Source organism: Schistocerca gregaria, chromosome 2, assembly GCF_023897955.1.
Source record: "Schistocerca gregaria isolate iqSchGreg1 chromosome 2, iqSchGreg1.2, whole genome shotgun sequence".
In the NCBI taxonomy this organism is placed as follows: Eukaryota; Metazoa; Arthropoda; class Insecta; order Orthoptera; family Acrididae; genus Schistocerca; species Schistocerca gregaria.
This window is the reverse complement of record NC_064921.1, coordinates 630,887,205-630,905,407: the sequence shown is the minus strand read 5'-3', so window position 1 is coordinate 630,905,407 and position 18,203 is coordinate 630,887,205. Positions and strand designations below refer to the sequence as shown.

The window sequence follows — 18,203 nt, the reverse complement described above, 5'->3', positions numbered from 1 at the left end:
GGTAAAACCTGTCAGAGAGGCAAGCAAAACACAAATATGTCTTGCACCATGGGCAACACACAAACGAAATCTCGCTGTACTGACATGTTGTCCGATATATTGCACGGAAAACATATCTGATCCATGTTGCTGAATACAGCTCCTCTATAAGATATTAATTTGGATGCGTACCATGTGTATAAAAGTATATCTTGAAATATGCAGAAAGGCACATAGAGGTATTCGACTGAAACATAGCCATGGCCAAGATTGTAAATGGGGTCGACAGCATCGTCGTCTACCACCTTGACAACTCGAACGGTGACAGTGCTCGGCCGGTTATTTACGTTTACTGGTATAAAAGCTACAGCATGAAAACACAAAAATGTTAATAACCCGAAGATCATACACTTTGGACACCCGGAAAGTAAAGCAGTCATCAGTCGGAAGAATTGTTTGAACACCACAGTGCTTTAATATACACGGTCTTGTTGGAGGTGGTATGCAGTTGCCTCCCACCGACCTTTGAGTTGACTTACCTAGTCAGATAATAGGGGAACCTACAGTTTAACGTGGCTTTCGGACCACAGTGCAACTCGGCATTTTTCACATCATAAAACACTGCCCGTGGGGAAATAGTGTAAAATGGTACATAAAAGTCTTGGGACTCACAAGGGATCGAACCTGAGACCTTTATATCGATAGTCTTGCCCTTTATCACCTTGCCATCATGCAGCCAACACTGTGGTTTCTGCTTGCCATTAAAATTAGAATCTCCATTTGTGCCTGCGTTGGCACTTGCGTGTCCCTTCGGATATCTTATCTTTGGGATTACCCTCGTATACGTGTGTGTAAACATCTTCCAATGTCCACACAAGGATGACAAGGATACACAGTCTAGCTTCAAAATTACAATTACGTCTCAGTTTGTGGATGAAAGCAGACTTAGGTTGATAATGATTTTAAATATTTAGCAGTACTTTACCCATTGGTGTTAAACTAGTTTTCAACCAATGATTCCCACAGCTACAGGAACACTACTTGTGATACCTCTCAGACAAAATACTTACGCAGTGGTATCAGACGAAAAGATCAACCTGATACAAACTGTGGGAAGTTTGTTTTGTAACATTCGTACCTGGATAAAGAGCTTTTCCTATTTGAGATTTCTGCGAACGTTGCTGCATAATACGATTTAAGAAGAAACTAAATTCCTTCAGCTACGCTAATGTTGAAAGAAATCGTATTAACGGCACTAAATCGTGGTTTGTGAATCGTTTACCGGCCGTAATCTGCCGCATTTCGCTGGTTGGAAGGCAAAAAGCTTACTGACAAATTTCACAGAAGGAAAAGGGAGACGAAATGTCTCCCACTGGAAGGTCACGTTGTTTTATTTAAATGATTACAAAATCAGGTAAAACGAACATCGAGGTTGTCAGTATAAGCACATTACTGTTGTCAATATGATGTTGCACCGCCCACGGCCTGTAATGATAAAGGTCCCGTTTAGGTCAGGCAAATTGTATACAGAAGTGGAAGAGAGAGTACCACTAAATTCTAAAATCCGTATGCATTGCATACACACAGAAATTACTGTTACAGTGTACTTATGGAGCCATATGAGTGGACTGCATATTTTCCGGTGAGGAAGAGCACTGGCAAACAGTCTTCGCTACATTAGGTCACTTAAACTGGTGTCACTCTGAGCTAGAATGTATGGTCAGCAACTAAGTGTAAGGACAATGAGTCGGATGCGTGTTTTGCAACGGTAAATACTTTCCTACATTATAGAAGCGAATATTAAATTTGAACTAATATTGAGAAAATTTTGGACTTGGATAGCTTAGAATGAAAATCTTTCTGTTTATTGCAAAGGAAAACATTTGATTTTGTAAAACATTGTCTGTCATAAACAACTTGAAACAGGCCACATCGACCAATTCATATGGAAGAACTGACAGCGACGTATGTCGGAAAGCAGAAAGATCACTTGGCTTTTGGTTAGGCAGTATTCGACAGCCATTTCTAGGCACGTGTAAATGAAGAAAGGCAGTGCGTTTTTGTTATCAAGTAACGTTTTCATCAATTACTTTAGTTTTAATGTGATCTACGAGTAATTACTGATGTTGGATATTAACATGAAAAAGAATCGGTAGACAGGGAAAGAACCTGTTCTTGGGCAACTACTTCTATAATGACCAAAAGGCCTTAAATGATCTTGAAGCATATGGGTTGAAGCAGCGGTATGAAGAAAATGATAGTAATAATGACGGTAATAATCAAATTATCCGGTAACTTCACACTTCACAGTGGATTTTCTCAACTAAGAAATTTGCTGAATTAGTGAAAATTTCCAAATGGCTTCACACCGAGACTGTGATGCCTAGAAGAGTCTTTACATGCTGCTGACATGAGAATAGCATAATCTCCTCGTCAGAAGATTGCTTCTACTTAACCATTTAATAGACGCGCATTTTTTCCACCGTCACTAATTTTGTAAGCTAAGCACATCATCCGTTACAGCACCCTCCTGGGGCTGGAAAATATGGCCACAATGGTCTGGTGGAACGAACTATCACAAGTGCAATGCATGGGTTCAAGCATTTACTTTTAAGAGGCACAAACAGATTTACCTTACCTCTGGTAACCTCAAGAGAAAGATGTTATAATCCAGAATACGCATTACACATAACGTTTCTTCATTTCCAAATGGGCAGAGCCGGTTTACGTTGGGAAATGACATAGGTGGAGGTCATGGTAAACAGAAATACTGTTAACCGTAAACTTACTTACATGACAAAATTTTAATTTATTTGATGAACCGATAGCCATTTAAAGGAACAAGGCTCTTATTTTACTTGTACTTCATTGAACTAGAGACGTTGAAAAATTTGGTGTGGACTGTGATTCGAATTCGTATCTCCTCTTTCGAGGATCCGAATCTCTCGGAACAGTATAGTTCAACCATTCAGTTCCTTTTCCCAAGACTGAAACATTCTCTAGATCTCCTCCAAAGCTAAGTATGTGGCTCCGTATCCTGATCTAGTACAAAATTATTCATAATTTCATTTCAAGCCCTATCACGTGAACACCGTCCTGCTAGTGAAAATTAACATGCAGCTTTAATGTCTGTTCACGTGTTGCCAACAACCTCTGGTTAAACACGCACACATCTTACTGTTGGTGAGCAAGCAACTGATACTTAACCTATATTCGTGGACGATAAAGAAGAACGATAGGAGTGCGGTTCGATTGTACTCAGGCACCAAAATTTGTATCCTTATTTTATGGCCTGGGTTTGAATCAGTCTTATGTGTGATAAGGTGTTCCCTGATATTTGTAGTATCGTGGTACTACTTTACATCTGGAGTTATTGCGATACAGATCAGTGTTTTCTAGTGGTGACTTGTTGTAATCATTTTCAATAGTCAAACTACTGTAGCAAGGAGCGATTAGAGGACCTAGTAGGCAGCTGCGTTGTGTAGGTTGCATGCGTATCAGGCGAAATGCAATTCAGGTCGTTCGGATAGTTTTGAGCATGACTGTACATTGCTCCACATAGCAATTCCCGCCTGCTTTTCCCATTCCATTGGAGTGTAGGCCATATATCAGTGTAATATTGTTACTGTGCAATTTGCTATTATTGTCAACTGTCATATGGCAAGAAGAAAAAAACTAGCGATATATTTACAACACAAATAAATTAACTATAAGTCTGCAAATATACCACATTATTTATTTCTATTTTCATGTATTCACATTTTTTTCCCAATACCTGGTTCTCAGCAACACTGGATAAAGCAGAAATACCAGTTTTTCAAGTTCTTCGATTCCCTTTTACTCTTTATACTGTTCAGCTTCCTTTGGGAAGAACATTCCTTGATTGTAGCAGTGGGCCTATTGAGGTCAGGAGGCACTGGTGAAACAGTGCACGATAAATTTGTTTTTAATCGGTTTTACACTTTTTTCTCCAATCAACATGGCGTTTAAATTATTATTTTGCCTAGGCGATTTAAAATTATTACTCTACACCATTAGCAAAACTAATCGCTTTCTCACAGTAATAATAACACTTTATCGCCACATCCAAAGTGTATGAATACAAGTATACAGCAAGAAAGAAACATGAGAATGTAGAATCGCATGAAGCCAATTGATACCAGGCTAGGTACAACAAAAGAAAAAATCCTTCTTCAATTTCATATTCCTTTCGAGGGTATCGCTAGCAGAAAATTTATGCGTGACAGCACAGTTTTTATATGTAGACATTCATGAATGTCAGCTTCGAACTTCTTTACGCTTTGATGATAGGTCCCTTCTTCGCTTCTTCCACAACTAAGCTAATTAACTTCTGACGGACAGCTCGATGGACATTTTCTTTTTCTTCTTCACTCAGGTCTAAGAGTTTTTTGAAACTGCCTTGTAACGACAATTCTGTAATTCGTTACCGACTTCTTCTTTTAGGAACCTTAATTTAGTAATTTAAGAACTGCATTGACATTGGCATGAATGTAGTAAACTAAATGCTCACGGTGCTACAAAAGACAGCGTTAGTTCTGTTTCAGCCCCCAGGCCATTAGTGGCTTATTTTAAACAAATTTAAATATGCAGTTGACTATGTCAGGTTGATACGAAGGTATATTTCCTGCTTGTTTTTCTCCAATAGCAAAATTTCAGTGTCTTTATTTTGTGACTGAAATGAGACCAACAATATACAGAAACAGGAGGACTGAAGAAGCGTAAACACCCTGTATTACTCTAGATCACATTTAGATTTCGTCGAATAGTTTTGGACGGTCCCTAGCGACTCCTCCCTGCATACCAGAGCAAAACTTGAGCTCGCACTACACATCACACTGGTCACGTCACCTTCAGTGGGGTTGCAGCGCCACGATAGTGAAGGGTTCGATCGTCCAGTGTGTGTGTGTCACTGGAGTCACAGGCTGTCAGGAACGTCATTGTGCTGCACATCGCACTGCAGATTGTTGTTTCCGATTGTGAACGCCCAAAAGAGAGGGGTGGTTTCATTGAAGCCCTTTATGTCGTTTCGTCAGGCGTCTTCATGTCGATTCGGTGTGACGGTGTTTTTGAAATGTTTTTCTCTGCCACTCATAAGAAAATCGCGTGATGCAGTACTGGGCATCGCCGTTCAGACCTTCATCGCAGAGGCGTCAAAGGGAAGGGTGAGATATTGGTGAGAGGACGTGTGACGGCCTTCCCACCGTGTGACACATCCAAAGTGGCGTTGGTCAGAAATGTGGTGAAATTCCGTTCGAATGTTACATCGTTAAGCAGCCTTACACTTCACATGAACTTTCGAGTTCTGGCCTTTTTTTCATATATGTCAATGACACCTTGCTTTTTGGGGGCCACTGAGCCAGACGTTGCGTCGCAGGGCGACACGCATTCACCCCATTACAGAGCGAAAGCTGTAGGCGCTTTGAGTAAAATTTCTAACTTCTGCGTCACGATATGACTCTTTAATTCTTTTGCGCAGTGTAGTTTCAACACATAGTAATGTTGTTTCTAATCTTCCTATGAAACCAGAGCGTTTCATAAAACATATAGTCCTACAGTGTGTCTGGATGGATTTATAAATGCCAAACAATTCTTCGCTAAGGAAATTTTCATCTAATGTGTGCCTTGATGCTTTATTCACGCAGTGCACTGTATGTGACAGACTTATTGCTGTTGTAGAGCTTTTTTTACATTCAGGCCTTCGTCTGTTACAAATGTTATTGTGCTTAGTTCCAGGGAAGGTACACCTATTTCAGACACATTTCGTGTGATTCCGTAAGAATATTTTCACTTGTCTTTGTAACATCTAGAAACGTTTTGTGAGTAGCACATTGGTTCTTAGTTTACAACGTCCTCAGTGGATACTCAAAACTGTACGTCCCAGTAAGATTATGTATTTTGTGACGTTTGTCAGTCTCAAGATCGCACTTCATAGAACAGTCGTTCTGGTCAATGGCTTCCTTTAATTTAGGCAACATCTCAACTCTCACTTCCCTGGCTCTATTTTTTATACGTCGAGACATTTCTTGGAGAATCAAGTTCTGCACTCATTGTGCCCTACTTGGCACCAGTGCTAGCTTAATCTTGTGAAAGACTAATAAACCATCATCAAGTGACAAAGCAGTATTACGCTGTTAATAAGTTAAGCTACATATTTTAGTTCAGACTGTGATGCATTATCTTCATTTCCCCGCAAACATATTTCTCACTGATTGTTTCTTTATCGCTTTTTGATGCTTTTGTTGACGTCGCTTGGATGACATTTTTCAGCATATGTCTCTTCATGCTCACGGTGTTTCCCCTCTATATCCCGAATTACTGCCAGCTACTAGAAGACTGCTGTTAATAGCATTTTAAGACCTACGCTGAATGTAAGGAAATATGCAACCTCAATTTAAAAATTTCCGTACGTAAATTGCTCCATGATGTTTGTTAAGTGTTACCAAGATATCTCCAACATCAATGCAAAAAGGGTATTGATCTGAGAATGCGATATTGATGAGTCATAGAATAAGTTGATGTCAGCTGACATTTTTGTAAGTTTTTCAGTACTGCTTCATATTGGGAACAACAAGTTTGAGGGGCAATGAAGATAATGCATCACAGTCTGAACTAAAAAATGTATTTTAAGTTATTAACTGCGTAATACTGCTTTTGATTTGCATTTGAACTAGACTTGTTACAGGATAAATATAAAATTGGTGCTTAAAAGATATTCGTGAACTCTCTTATTAAGCGCCCCAGAGCTATTTCCATGACTATATATGTGTGGTAAGCCGAACGTTTCAGTTTTACTTTAATACTCACCAATCGAAATTATGTTGTCATGGCTCTCTAAAATGTTTGCAGACTGTATTTCATATAATCAACTACTAAATGACACCCGAATCTAACCAATATATGCGATGTAATGACACACACACACACACAACACAGCTAAAAGAAAAGTAAATAAATTAACAGAATATGATTTTGGGAAGGGAGGAAGAAGATGTTTTGACATATTTTATTAATAAACAAGGAGAACTTTCCCAATGTTACGTTCGTCACAGCACAACGAAAGATACTGCTGGATTAGGAAAGATGTAAGGACAATATATTAAAAATACAATCTTTGCCACTGAAATGAAGTTATTTTGAGTATAAAACACATGCCTGTTGCTGATCATAATATACAAGTATAAATACAGATTTCTGCCTGTGAATGAAATTCAATTTTTGGTCAAAAATAAAACTGTACAATTTCTCAAAATACATAATATTTCAAGCACTAAGCAGACACTGCACTACTGTCTAGATTCAATTAGCAGCTTAACAAGGCTCTGATTCAATGGACGAATTTCATCATATAGGTAAGCAATTAGAGATGCTATGCTTATAAACACCTCATTTAACGTCAAGCAAATATATGTGTTTCTCTTCCAACTGACAGAATGTTCTCACACACAGTTTTCCCATACTGCAATTGATTCTTCCAGTTTATTTTCCACAACTATTAAAAACTTCAAACAGGCCTATACTTCTTGATGTTTTCATCAATAGGTATTATGTCATAATCGTGTGAATTATTGCCTACCGTTTTTGAAGCAGGTATAAAAACTCATCACTCTCCCAGTCCATTCCAGTGATATCCTCAGCTGATTCCTTGGAGAACATCTTCCAATCATAAATGTCAACTTGCCCCTAATTCTCCTTCTTTGTATTCCTCATAATCATTGTCATCATTAGCATCATCACTTGCTTCATGGTCATCACCAGCATTATCGTCTTGCCCATAGTTATCCTCTTCTTCTATCCCTGCAATATCTCCTCTTCCTACTTTTGTAAATATTTTGATGTCTCCGATTTTAATGTCTTTGCGTTTGTCTTGCTCTGTCTTTCTCCTTCTTCTTCTCCTTCTTTTTCTTTCCTGTCACAACATGCAGTTTCTAGGTATTATCCGAAATCTTTGTAAGAACTATACTAACTATTTCTTGCCAAGTTTCCCAACTTTAAATGTACTAGCCAGCTTAAACACTGCAGCTAGTTTGTGGACAAATTCTTTTATCTGACTTCAGCTGATAGGGAATCAATTCTTTTGACTCTCTAAGATCTGCTTAACTTGCCAAACTTCACTTTCTTCACCAGTATACAGGAAGCAAATATATGACTGTGACTAAATATTTAAAGATTTTTATATGTCAGCATTGCTCTGAGAACTTTGTTCAGTTTAATAGCACTTCGGTCTTCTCATTTATTACAGCTTCCAAATCTTAACTTATTTAAGTTTCTTAGTGCCTGATAACCTTCTTTTCCTTTTCTTTCTCCATGTCCATTTATAGTTGAAACCTCGACAGAAAATAATATGCCAAACAGGCAAGGGAGTGATGACAAATCCAAACCAATATTCACTGAGAACTCAAATAGTATGAACCAAAACCTAATAGTAAGTGTTTGGCACTGGAGATTAAACAGTATTCTATCACCAGAATATGAGGTGTGTATGTACAGTGTATGTCTGCAACTGGATCATAAATAGTATTCTGTATGTGGGTGACAGCTATTGGGGTGTGCATCAGTACTCACGCACAGATGTCAGCTAGTCTAATCATAAAATTGACGAAGCAAGTTGAGATGTATTCTGACAAGTTGTGACTTGTTCCAACAAGCAAAAGTGATTACCCAGCAAGTTGAGGCTTATCAAGAATATTTCAGTGGTTTACAGGCACGGCATTGGAAAATCCAGTGTTTCAATGAGAAAGGTGCTTATCATCTTCAGGTGCTTACAACTGTATTGCTGTTGAGACTTGCAATACATGCGCTGGTTCATTAGAAAAGTGTAGGCACCAATGGATGGGGATGTAACCTACATATGCAGATGTTTATCATAACAAACAAGTATAATTATAGGAAGGCAGAGACTGGAATACATCCAGCATTTGAGGATGTGGGATGCAAGTGCTACTCAGATATGATGAGGTTGGCGCAGGATAGGAATTCCTGGTACCCACTTCAAATCAGTCACATGACTGATGGTTTAAAAAAAGTAGTTACAGATCTCTGTCTTGTTTCAACATAGTTTTCAGTTTCTTGGTATTATTAAAATATGTGGAACATCATGTATCATGAAAGAACTTCCAAATTTTGCAACAAAATAAAACTATGTAATTTCTCAAAATGTGAGATATTTGAAATACAGAACATTCATGGCACTACACACAAAATACACATAAATTATAAGATCAAAAAGAAATATGTATGGCTTGTATATTGGCACTCCTAATAAAGGATATAAAGTTATAGCTTAAGTAGCACTTGTTAAGAGCCCAATTTTGATCGTTATACCACAATGTGCAGGAACAATGTACTTTCAGATGAATTGTCTATATTACTCACAGAAACACACATGGCTCACATATAGAAACTGACGAAGTAAATTATAGGTTAGTCATTGACCATAGTTTGAACTTCGTACTACTCATTTCTTTAACATAAATAAAAAGTAGTCCTATAACATTGCATAATACACATGCTGATCTTACTTGTAGCTTAAAGTGTACTTGTCCAGTTTGATCAAAGTAAAAAATGTTATTCCAATGACGTTGACATTGGCAATATATTATGATCGCATAAGCAGTGTCTGATAGCTCACCATTCATCTGTATATCTTCCCATGCTTGGAATTCATTTAGCATAGTAATATGATCAGAATACCTACTACCAGCATTTGAGTTTATTGATATGTCGAATGGTAATTTACATAATAGTAACAAAAGTCTCTGGGAAGGCAGAGTTGTTGAAATATTTCTCCAGTATCATCATGTTACCCAGTCTAGATTCAACTGGTAACTTAGCAATGTTCTGGCTTAAAGGAGGAAGTTCATCATAAATTACCTTATGTTTGTGATGTGCCCTTTAAAATCGGCAGGTTATTAACGAAACATAAAGTAAGGTGTGTCTTCCACCCCCCAGCATGTGCACAAATGATGTCGGGTCCCGTTAAAGACAACCTAAATTTAAGAAGATCAGGAATATATAACTTCCTATGTAAGTGTGGGAAAACACACGTTGGCCACACCTATTGCGCTGTTGAAGATATATTCAGTGAACATAAAAATCATTCAGAATTATGTTAGCGAGAAATATCTTATGTTTACGAAATAGTTACTTAGAATGATAAACAATTTTATTTTGATTGCAAAGTTTAGAGACACTGACTTCCTATCTCCTTTAGATTCTTGACACCGCATAAAGCATGAACCACAGACAGACAAAGATCCTGCCATCCACCTCCGCACACTGAGATTTTCAAATAATAATCTGAATTCATTATGGAATAGATTAAATTTTATGTCAGTATTTGGTTCACTATAAATTTCATTCCAGGTCATGCCTTGTAAACTGGCTTTGTAAACGTTCTTTCTGGAGTCATTAATTATTCTGATCGTCACTGAAAAGTATTAAAATCTGATTAATTTGGCTGCTCTGTGAATGTAATCAATACCATTTCTGCCTGCACATGGTGTAGGCATCCTCAGATTAAATATTTCCACATCTACATGTTATATGATGCTTGTCAGGAGGTACAAAGGCAACACCACGTCTAAAATTCGTAAAGAGTCTAGTCCTTTCAATCTGAGAATGTGTTACTGGGTGTTCATAGAACAAACAGACTTCTCCTAGCGTTTCTAAAAGTTTTTGAGTTATGATTTACGTTAGCAAGTACCAATTTGAGGGAGGATGACGGTAATAAATCAAACTGCTCACAAAATATTGTATACATCAATTTTAACAGCCTACTATTGCTTTATTAGTTAAATATAAACTAGACATATTAAAGGTTATGTAGCAAACAACCTTTTTAGGAATTCTGTGATGTTTGGTGATTGGAAATAAGGTGCCAAAGTCCTCTAAAACGTTTATGTATTATAATTCATTAATAAAATGCTAAATAATACCAAAATCTAATCAAAATGTATCTATGGCAGACGATGTCTTAGAGTTTCCAGTGCTGGTTCTCATCCTTTGCTAATTTGAAATATCATATCTCTGCTCTCTGTTAACCAGGCCTTTAGTTATCGTATTTCGATTGATTATTTAACACAGGAATCCCTGCGCGTGGAGGTGGACGGCAGGATCTTTATCTGTCTGTGGTTAAAGATCGTACAGTAGTGGCACACTACAAAATCCACTCAAAATTGTTAAGAAAAGTTATTAAAAAACAAGGAAAGTGCCCATTATTCATTGATCATTAATTGCATCAACAGAGTGAAGGATAAATGGTATGTAGTAAGATTTACTCATGAGGCCTATGAATGATGTGTCACATACAGAAGATATGTTTAATAATCGTTCTTAAACATATTGGAGGTTATATGCACGAACAGTTCAAGAAAACAATCGCAGCAGTATGTTCAAAAAGCAACTCTCATACAATTCAGCCACATCAATATATGCCTATTTCTCCTTCTGAAATTAGAAAATTGTATATTCTCTCAAAAACTGAAAGCTCATCTCCAGCAGAGAAGTAAAGATTTATTCCAATGCAATAAGCTGGTCTTATCTGAATGCATCACTAACTGAAGGCATTTTTCCAGAGAGATTGAAATATGCCGTTTTTAAACTTCTCTATATGAAAGGTGACAGGCTACATGTCAATAACTACCAAACTATTACATTACTGACATCCATCTCCAGAACTTTTTAGGTGATACAGTTTTTAACAGTATTCCAAATGAGTAACAGTAATATTATCAGTAAATAACACTGCGAATTTCGTAAGAGTTTCTGTACTGAAAATGTTGGTTACACATTCACTCACAAAGTTCTTGAACGGTTCAATAACAAAATAGAAGAGGTTGGATTTTTTCCATTACTGATATAAGGCATTTGAGTGTGTGAATCACAATATTGCCCTAGATGAACTGAGGTTTTATGAGATTTATGGTAAAGTCAGCTAATGGAATACAGCCAATGAATGTACAATTTCAGACCTAACCAAAAGATATCAGCAGGAAGTTGTACTTAGTAGCTCTACCAGTGTTATCAGGTGTGATCCCTCTAATTGAGGAGAAATCACATTTGGCTTTCCTTATTGTTGCTCATACGTGCAAACAACCTTCTGTCTGTTGTACAACAAGCAGAATAGTCTCTTCTTGTGAATATTACAATAACTGCAATCAAACCAAGCATACATACGCAGATAGAAGAAATGTTAAACAATGTGACACTGATTGTTTTTCTGTGAAATGTGTTACTCTCATTTTGAAGAGGCACAATATATTCAGTTCTGCACATCTAGAGATACTACACAAATAATAAAAGGGACAGGTGGTGAGGAAGTAATAACCAGGGTATAACCTTCAAAATTCTTAACTGCCATGGTGATAAGAGTTTAATCTTAGATATGCACATTTTGGAACTCCTGAAACAACTTACTTCAGCGACATTTGCACTTGGAATCACTGCAGATCTCAAGGAGAGACAAGTCACTATGTGGACATATTTTGTTTTCATTTTGCAACTTCGTGTGGAATAATGTTTTGGGGTAACTCATGTTTAAGAATGAAAGTTTTCATCGTATATTGGCTTGAAAATAAATGTGTTGCTCACCGGCAGTCATCTTGTAGACAGCTGTTTAAGAAGTCCGGTTTTTGTTTACTGCTTCACACTATATTTATTCTCTTCTGAAGTTTGTTACGAATAATTCGCTGCAGGTCGAAAGGAAGAATGATATGTCTAATTACAATACCAGGAGGAAAATGACATTCATTATTGTGCGTTAACGTTGTCTTTAGCACAAAACAGTGCTGAACAACGCTGCAATCAAAATTTTAATCTCTTACCCAGTTACGTAAAATGTCTGACAAACAGCAAAATTAAATCTGAAACAAACTGAAGAATTTCTTCTTGACAACTCCTTCTATTCTGTAGAAGAGTATATATTGTTGTAATGTATAAAAGGGTGTGATAGCAATTATTAACTGATATCACTACACTTTTATATTAAAAAAAATATTTGGCCATGCAATGAAACCTCCCGAGGAGAACACCCATTTAAGCCAACCTCCTTCCTAAACCACCATATTTATAATGAACGGACGTAAATTTCCATAAGACCAACGCATCTTTTTCCCCTTTGAGTTGATCACCCCTTTCCAAGCCACCGACTACTTTTTAACTAACTATCCCCACCCTTTAAGATGGCCACAAACAACCGTAGAAGATAGAATTACAATACTGTATTACTGTAAGATTTCTCGTTAAGAATGTGTCACAACAGTATCTAAAATTTCATTGTTATTTGTACTTCTAATAGCACATACTTCTGGTTTTTCCTGTGTAGTAAACAGTCATAGTTCCTTAAAATAAAATAAAACTTATTTTTCTTTCACTAGAACAGCGAATTTCTGTTATTAGATAGAGCGAAAAAGGAAAATGTCAGCATCAATTAGGGAGTGAGTTTAATTCTGGACAAAGTCAAATACAGAATACAACTGCAGATCCCTTCACATTTGTTAAGGAAAGGGAAAAGTAGTCAGCTTGAAGATATTGTACTATATTTACAAAATAACTTGTGACGTTAATATAAAATGACTAAATCCACAATAATGGGATTTATTATGGAAATGATCCATGGAATATTAAACTAACAAACTAACTGCCTAGCTTGCAGTCATCCAGACTGCCCATTTCTTTGTCTTGCTGTCTGTTTATCACAGTATTTTATCCAATATGTGTTTTCAGCAGTTATGATCTCAGTCAGGTTAGTTATAGTACAAAACGCAAATCAGGTGTAGGCATCAAGTTTATCTGCCTGTTTAGCATGTCATTTTTAACAACATATGACTAACCCCGAAAATAGCATTGATGGCAATTAATGTGAGAAATCAGAATCACGTCTTAGGCTTCAGTTATAACTGGTGTATGTGTTTGTGTGTGTGTGTGTGTGTGTGTGTGTGTGTGTGTGTGTGTACGCGCGCGCTTGTTTGTTTACATGTTGCTGACGTATTTCAGATTTGGAAATACTGCAAAATAAATCCTTTTTATAATTTTCTGAGTAAATACTTTTGAATATGATGTAATAAACATCATACAAATCAGATTCTTTGGACCTTAAACAAGATGGCTGCTCTGGGGTTACATCGTGTTTTCATTTTAATGTGCGCTTGAGTACTATGCTGTTTCATTTTAATGATATTGGCTGTGAGACGGAGGGGGGCGTTGGAGGGGGCATGCGTCATTTTACGTGATAGATACGATGAGCACTGCTAGTGACATGATAGATAAGGGGAGAAAGCTGCCGCGATCTAAGAGTTTAAATTTCTCGCCACCAATAGCAACTACAGTGCCATGACAACATCGTCGACTAACGGCAGAAGTTTAAACTATGATATATTGCTGCTCTATTCAGCAGAACAAATGTTTGTTACTGTTATTTCTAATTCCACATATTGGATGAAAGAGACAATTGTGGCCTGTGTGGGTACGTGTAATACCAGAGAGAGGAACAAGCTGGAATCCCCATTGTTATACTACTTACAGCTCATATCTTTTTCTCCTAAGTCCTGAAAATAATGAAGATAATTTTTTACACTAGAGGGCAAAAAAAGTAAAGCTGAAAATATGGTGATAATTATTCCTACAGTTGTTGCAAACTGAATGATAGTTTCTTAAGTAATTAAGAAACAGCATTCAAACTATTTGATGAAATCGAGGGAACGCCTTATCTAATGCCATTCGCAAAACTTATGTTCTGTTTTAATTTTTTGTAACTGTGACACGTGGTAATATTCCTGAACTTTCATCCGTGACTGGGTTCGTTACCTTACGAGCAACCAAGAAGTTTTAAATTAGACGACTAGCAAAAGAAATGGATAAGTTTTTAAAGTTTTAATCAACCACTGTTCAGATACTACACTGAAGAGCCAAAGAAACTGGTACACCTGCTTAATATAGTATAGGGCCCCCACGAGCACGCAGAAGTGCCGCAACACGACGTGGCATGGACTCGACTAATGTCTGAAGTAGTGCTGGAGCGATTTGATACCATGAATCCGTAAGAGTACGAGGAGGTGGAGACCTCTTATGCACAGCTCTTCTGAATTCTGGACGTGTAGGGTATCGCATTGTCCTGATGGAACTGTCCAAGACGGTCCAAATGCACGGTGGACATGAATGAATGCAGTTGATCAGACAGTGTGCTTACGTACATCTCACCTGTCAGAGTCGTATCTAGACGTATCAGGGGTCCAATATCACTCCAACTGCACATGACCCACACCATTACAGAACCTAAACCAGCTTGAACAGTCCCGTGTTAACATGCAGGGTCCATGGATTCATGAAGTTGTCTCCATACCCGTGCATGTCCATCCGATCTATACAATTTCAAACAAGACTCGTCCGACCAGACAACATGTTTCCAGCCATCAACAGACCAGGTCGGTGTTGAAGTGCCCAGGCGATGTGTAAAGTTATGGGTCATGCAGTCGTCAAGGGTATACGAGTGGGCCTTCGGCTCCGAAAGCACATACCAATGGTGATTCGCTGAATTGTTTGCACGCTGACACTTGTTAATGGCCCAACATTGAAATCTGGCGCAATTTGCGGAAGTGTTGCATTTCTGTCACGTTGAACGATTCATTTCAGTCATCGTTGGTCTGTTCTTGCAGGATCTTTTTCCGACCGCGGTGAGGTCGCAGATTTGATGTTTTGCCAGATTCCTGATATTCACAGTACACTCGTGAAATGATCGTAAGCGAAAATCCCCATTTCATCGCTACCTCGGAGATGCTGTGTCCCAACGCTCGTGCGCCGACTATAACACCACGTTCAAACTCACTTAAATCTTGATAACCTGTCATTGTAGCAACAGCAGCCGATATAACAATTGCACCGACCGTAGCGCCGTATTCTGCCTGTTTAGATTTGCCTCTATTTCAATACGCATGCCTATACCCGGTTGTCTGGCGCTTCAGTGTCAAAGAGGTATGTAAATAAAGCTAACGCGCTCTTATTTGCAATAGTGCCGCGCGGAGTGGCCGAGCGGTTTGAGGCGTCATGCACGGACTGCGCGGCCCCACCCGCCGCAGGTTCGAGTCCTCCCTCGGGCATGTGTGTGTGTTGTTCTTAGCATAAGTTAGTTCAAGTAGTGTGTAAGTCTAGGGACCGATGACATAAGCACATTGGTCCCTTAAGAATTCATACATTTGAAGATTATTTTTTTGTAAATAGTTGTAAAAGTAAACAGGGGAAACTTCAAAAAACCGATATCAGTGTTTAGTGCATCTCGTTCATTTAACATAAATGTCTCAAAACTAAGGAATTCGTACCTTTAAATAACCCTAGCTGGAAGTACGCCCAGGTTATTTCGGGTCTGTGTACTAGAAAGTAAATCCCGTCTGTAGCATTAATATATGATGCCCCTTCGTCACCACTGTAGCACCGCGACAAAAGGCACATTGACGTCTACGCGTCTTACGAGCGCAGCAGGCGCCCGCGGGCTCTCCGCACCCTATGCCCGCCGCCGCCTCCTACGCCACAGCAACTCGTGCCCGGGACCGAAAGCCAGGATGGTCAGCTCTGCTTCACAGATGTGTAAATTCCTTCGCCTCTTTATGTTTGTTGCCGTCCACTTACAGCGCTTGCGCTCACTGTTCTTGTGTTTCTGTTAACGTATACTTTGTTCATGAAGTACTGTAATTTAGCCTACAACTTTTGAAAATGTGTAAAAGTCTATTCCTAGGTATTTGTGCGCTGATAACATCATCCGTTGGGGTTGATACCGGTTATGTTTGTCCTTTGAAGGAAGTAAATTAACGCATTCTAAAAGGTGTATTACATATTTGTTTGCATCGTGGAAGTAGATCTGAAAGAGATATTAGTAAGTCTCCTTGACAGACAACGAGAGCAGCTGGAGTGGGGGTAGTATGTGTATTGCACATAGCAAGTTGATAGTATGGTAAATCAGCATATACATTGACAGAAAGAAACCGCAATACAAAAAAAAATTTAATGTAAACTAATGAAATTTCCGGAATGCGTAGTCAGGGTGACATATTTTTGTGATTAACATTGGAAGATCATAGGTTAGTGTAAGTGCGAGATATGCCATTGCAAATGTGAAAAAGTAGTACATTAATAACCGATGTAACCACCAGAATGTCGAATGGAAACACGAAAACGTGCATGCATTGTGTTGTACAGGCGCCGAACGTCGCTGTTTGGGATGAGCTCCATGCTTGTAGCACTTGACCAGTCAATACAGGGACAGTTAATGCTGGTTGTGTGGAATTGTCGTCCGACGATGTCCCATATGCGCTCCACTGGAGAAAGCTGGTGATAGAGCTCGCCAAGGGAACGTGTCGATACTCTGTAGAACATGTAAGGATACAACAGCGGTATGTGGCCTAGCGTTATCTTGTTGGAAAACACTCCGTGGAATTGTGTTCATGAATGGCAGCGCAATAGGTTGTATCACCAAATTGCTGTACAGATTTACAGCAGTGCCACGTTGTCTCTCAGGATTCGGTCTTCTTTTGACCGTACGTTCTCGTGAACACCGCTGCCAGCAATCTTGTAGAGTGGCTGCATTCCTGCCAAGACTTTCTGCAATACCGTAGAAAGAACGTCCAGCTCCTCATAGCCCTATTACACAACCTCGCTCAAACTAAGTGAGGTGTTCATAATGGAGTCTTTGTCGTCTTAAAAGCATTCTTGACTACCACCACCTAACCATGTACAATCTCAACCGTAATTAACGCTCATGATCGTTAGGGCTTTTATTTACAGTAAACCTGGATTGCATCCCCTTGCGCGACTGGCGCAAAATCTGCAGAGACATCATCTTTCAGATGTAGACCCACACCTACCAACTTATGTTAATTTCACGGTGTTGTGATTTCTTTTTTCGTCAGTGTTTACAAATGAATAGGTGTTACCGCTAAGTGGCAGTATCAAATGGAACTACACCACAAGTTACGAAAGAAAAAGCCACCTTTCTGCAATTTGTTGCTGTTTAGGATTCAATTGAAAATGTTTCATGCATTATTTCAATTACAAGTAGCAGTTGCACTAAATGGTATTTATCACATTTTCAGGAATATGATCATCCATACACTCTACTAAAAAATCCAACTGGTTTTCTGTCGAAGCTTGTAGAGGAAACGGGCTCAGCAATGGCAGAACAGCTGCGCTGCGTCGCCAGACAGGTGAGACTCTTCTGT

General features: G+C 38.5%; 1 protein-coding gene across 1 annotated transcript in view; it reads left to right on the top strand.

Moving 5' to 3' along the window:
- Positions 1-18,203, top strand: part of LOC126334648 (ATP-binding cassette sub-family C member 4-like) — a 225,429-nt gene that overhangs the window by 206,703 nt on the left and 523 nt on the right. The window contains exon 25 of the mRNA XM_049997093.1: positions 18,078-18,188. Within this exon, the coding sequence (XP_049853050.1) occupies positions 18,078-18,188 (111 nt within the window). The remainder of the gene's footprint in view (positions 1-18,077; positions 18,189-18,203) is intronic.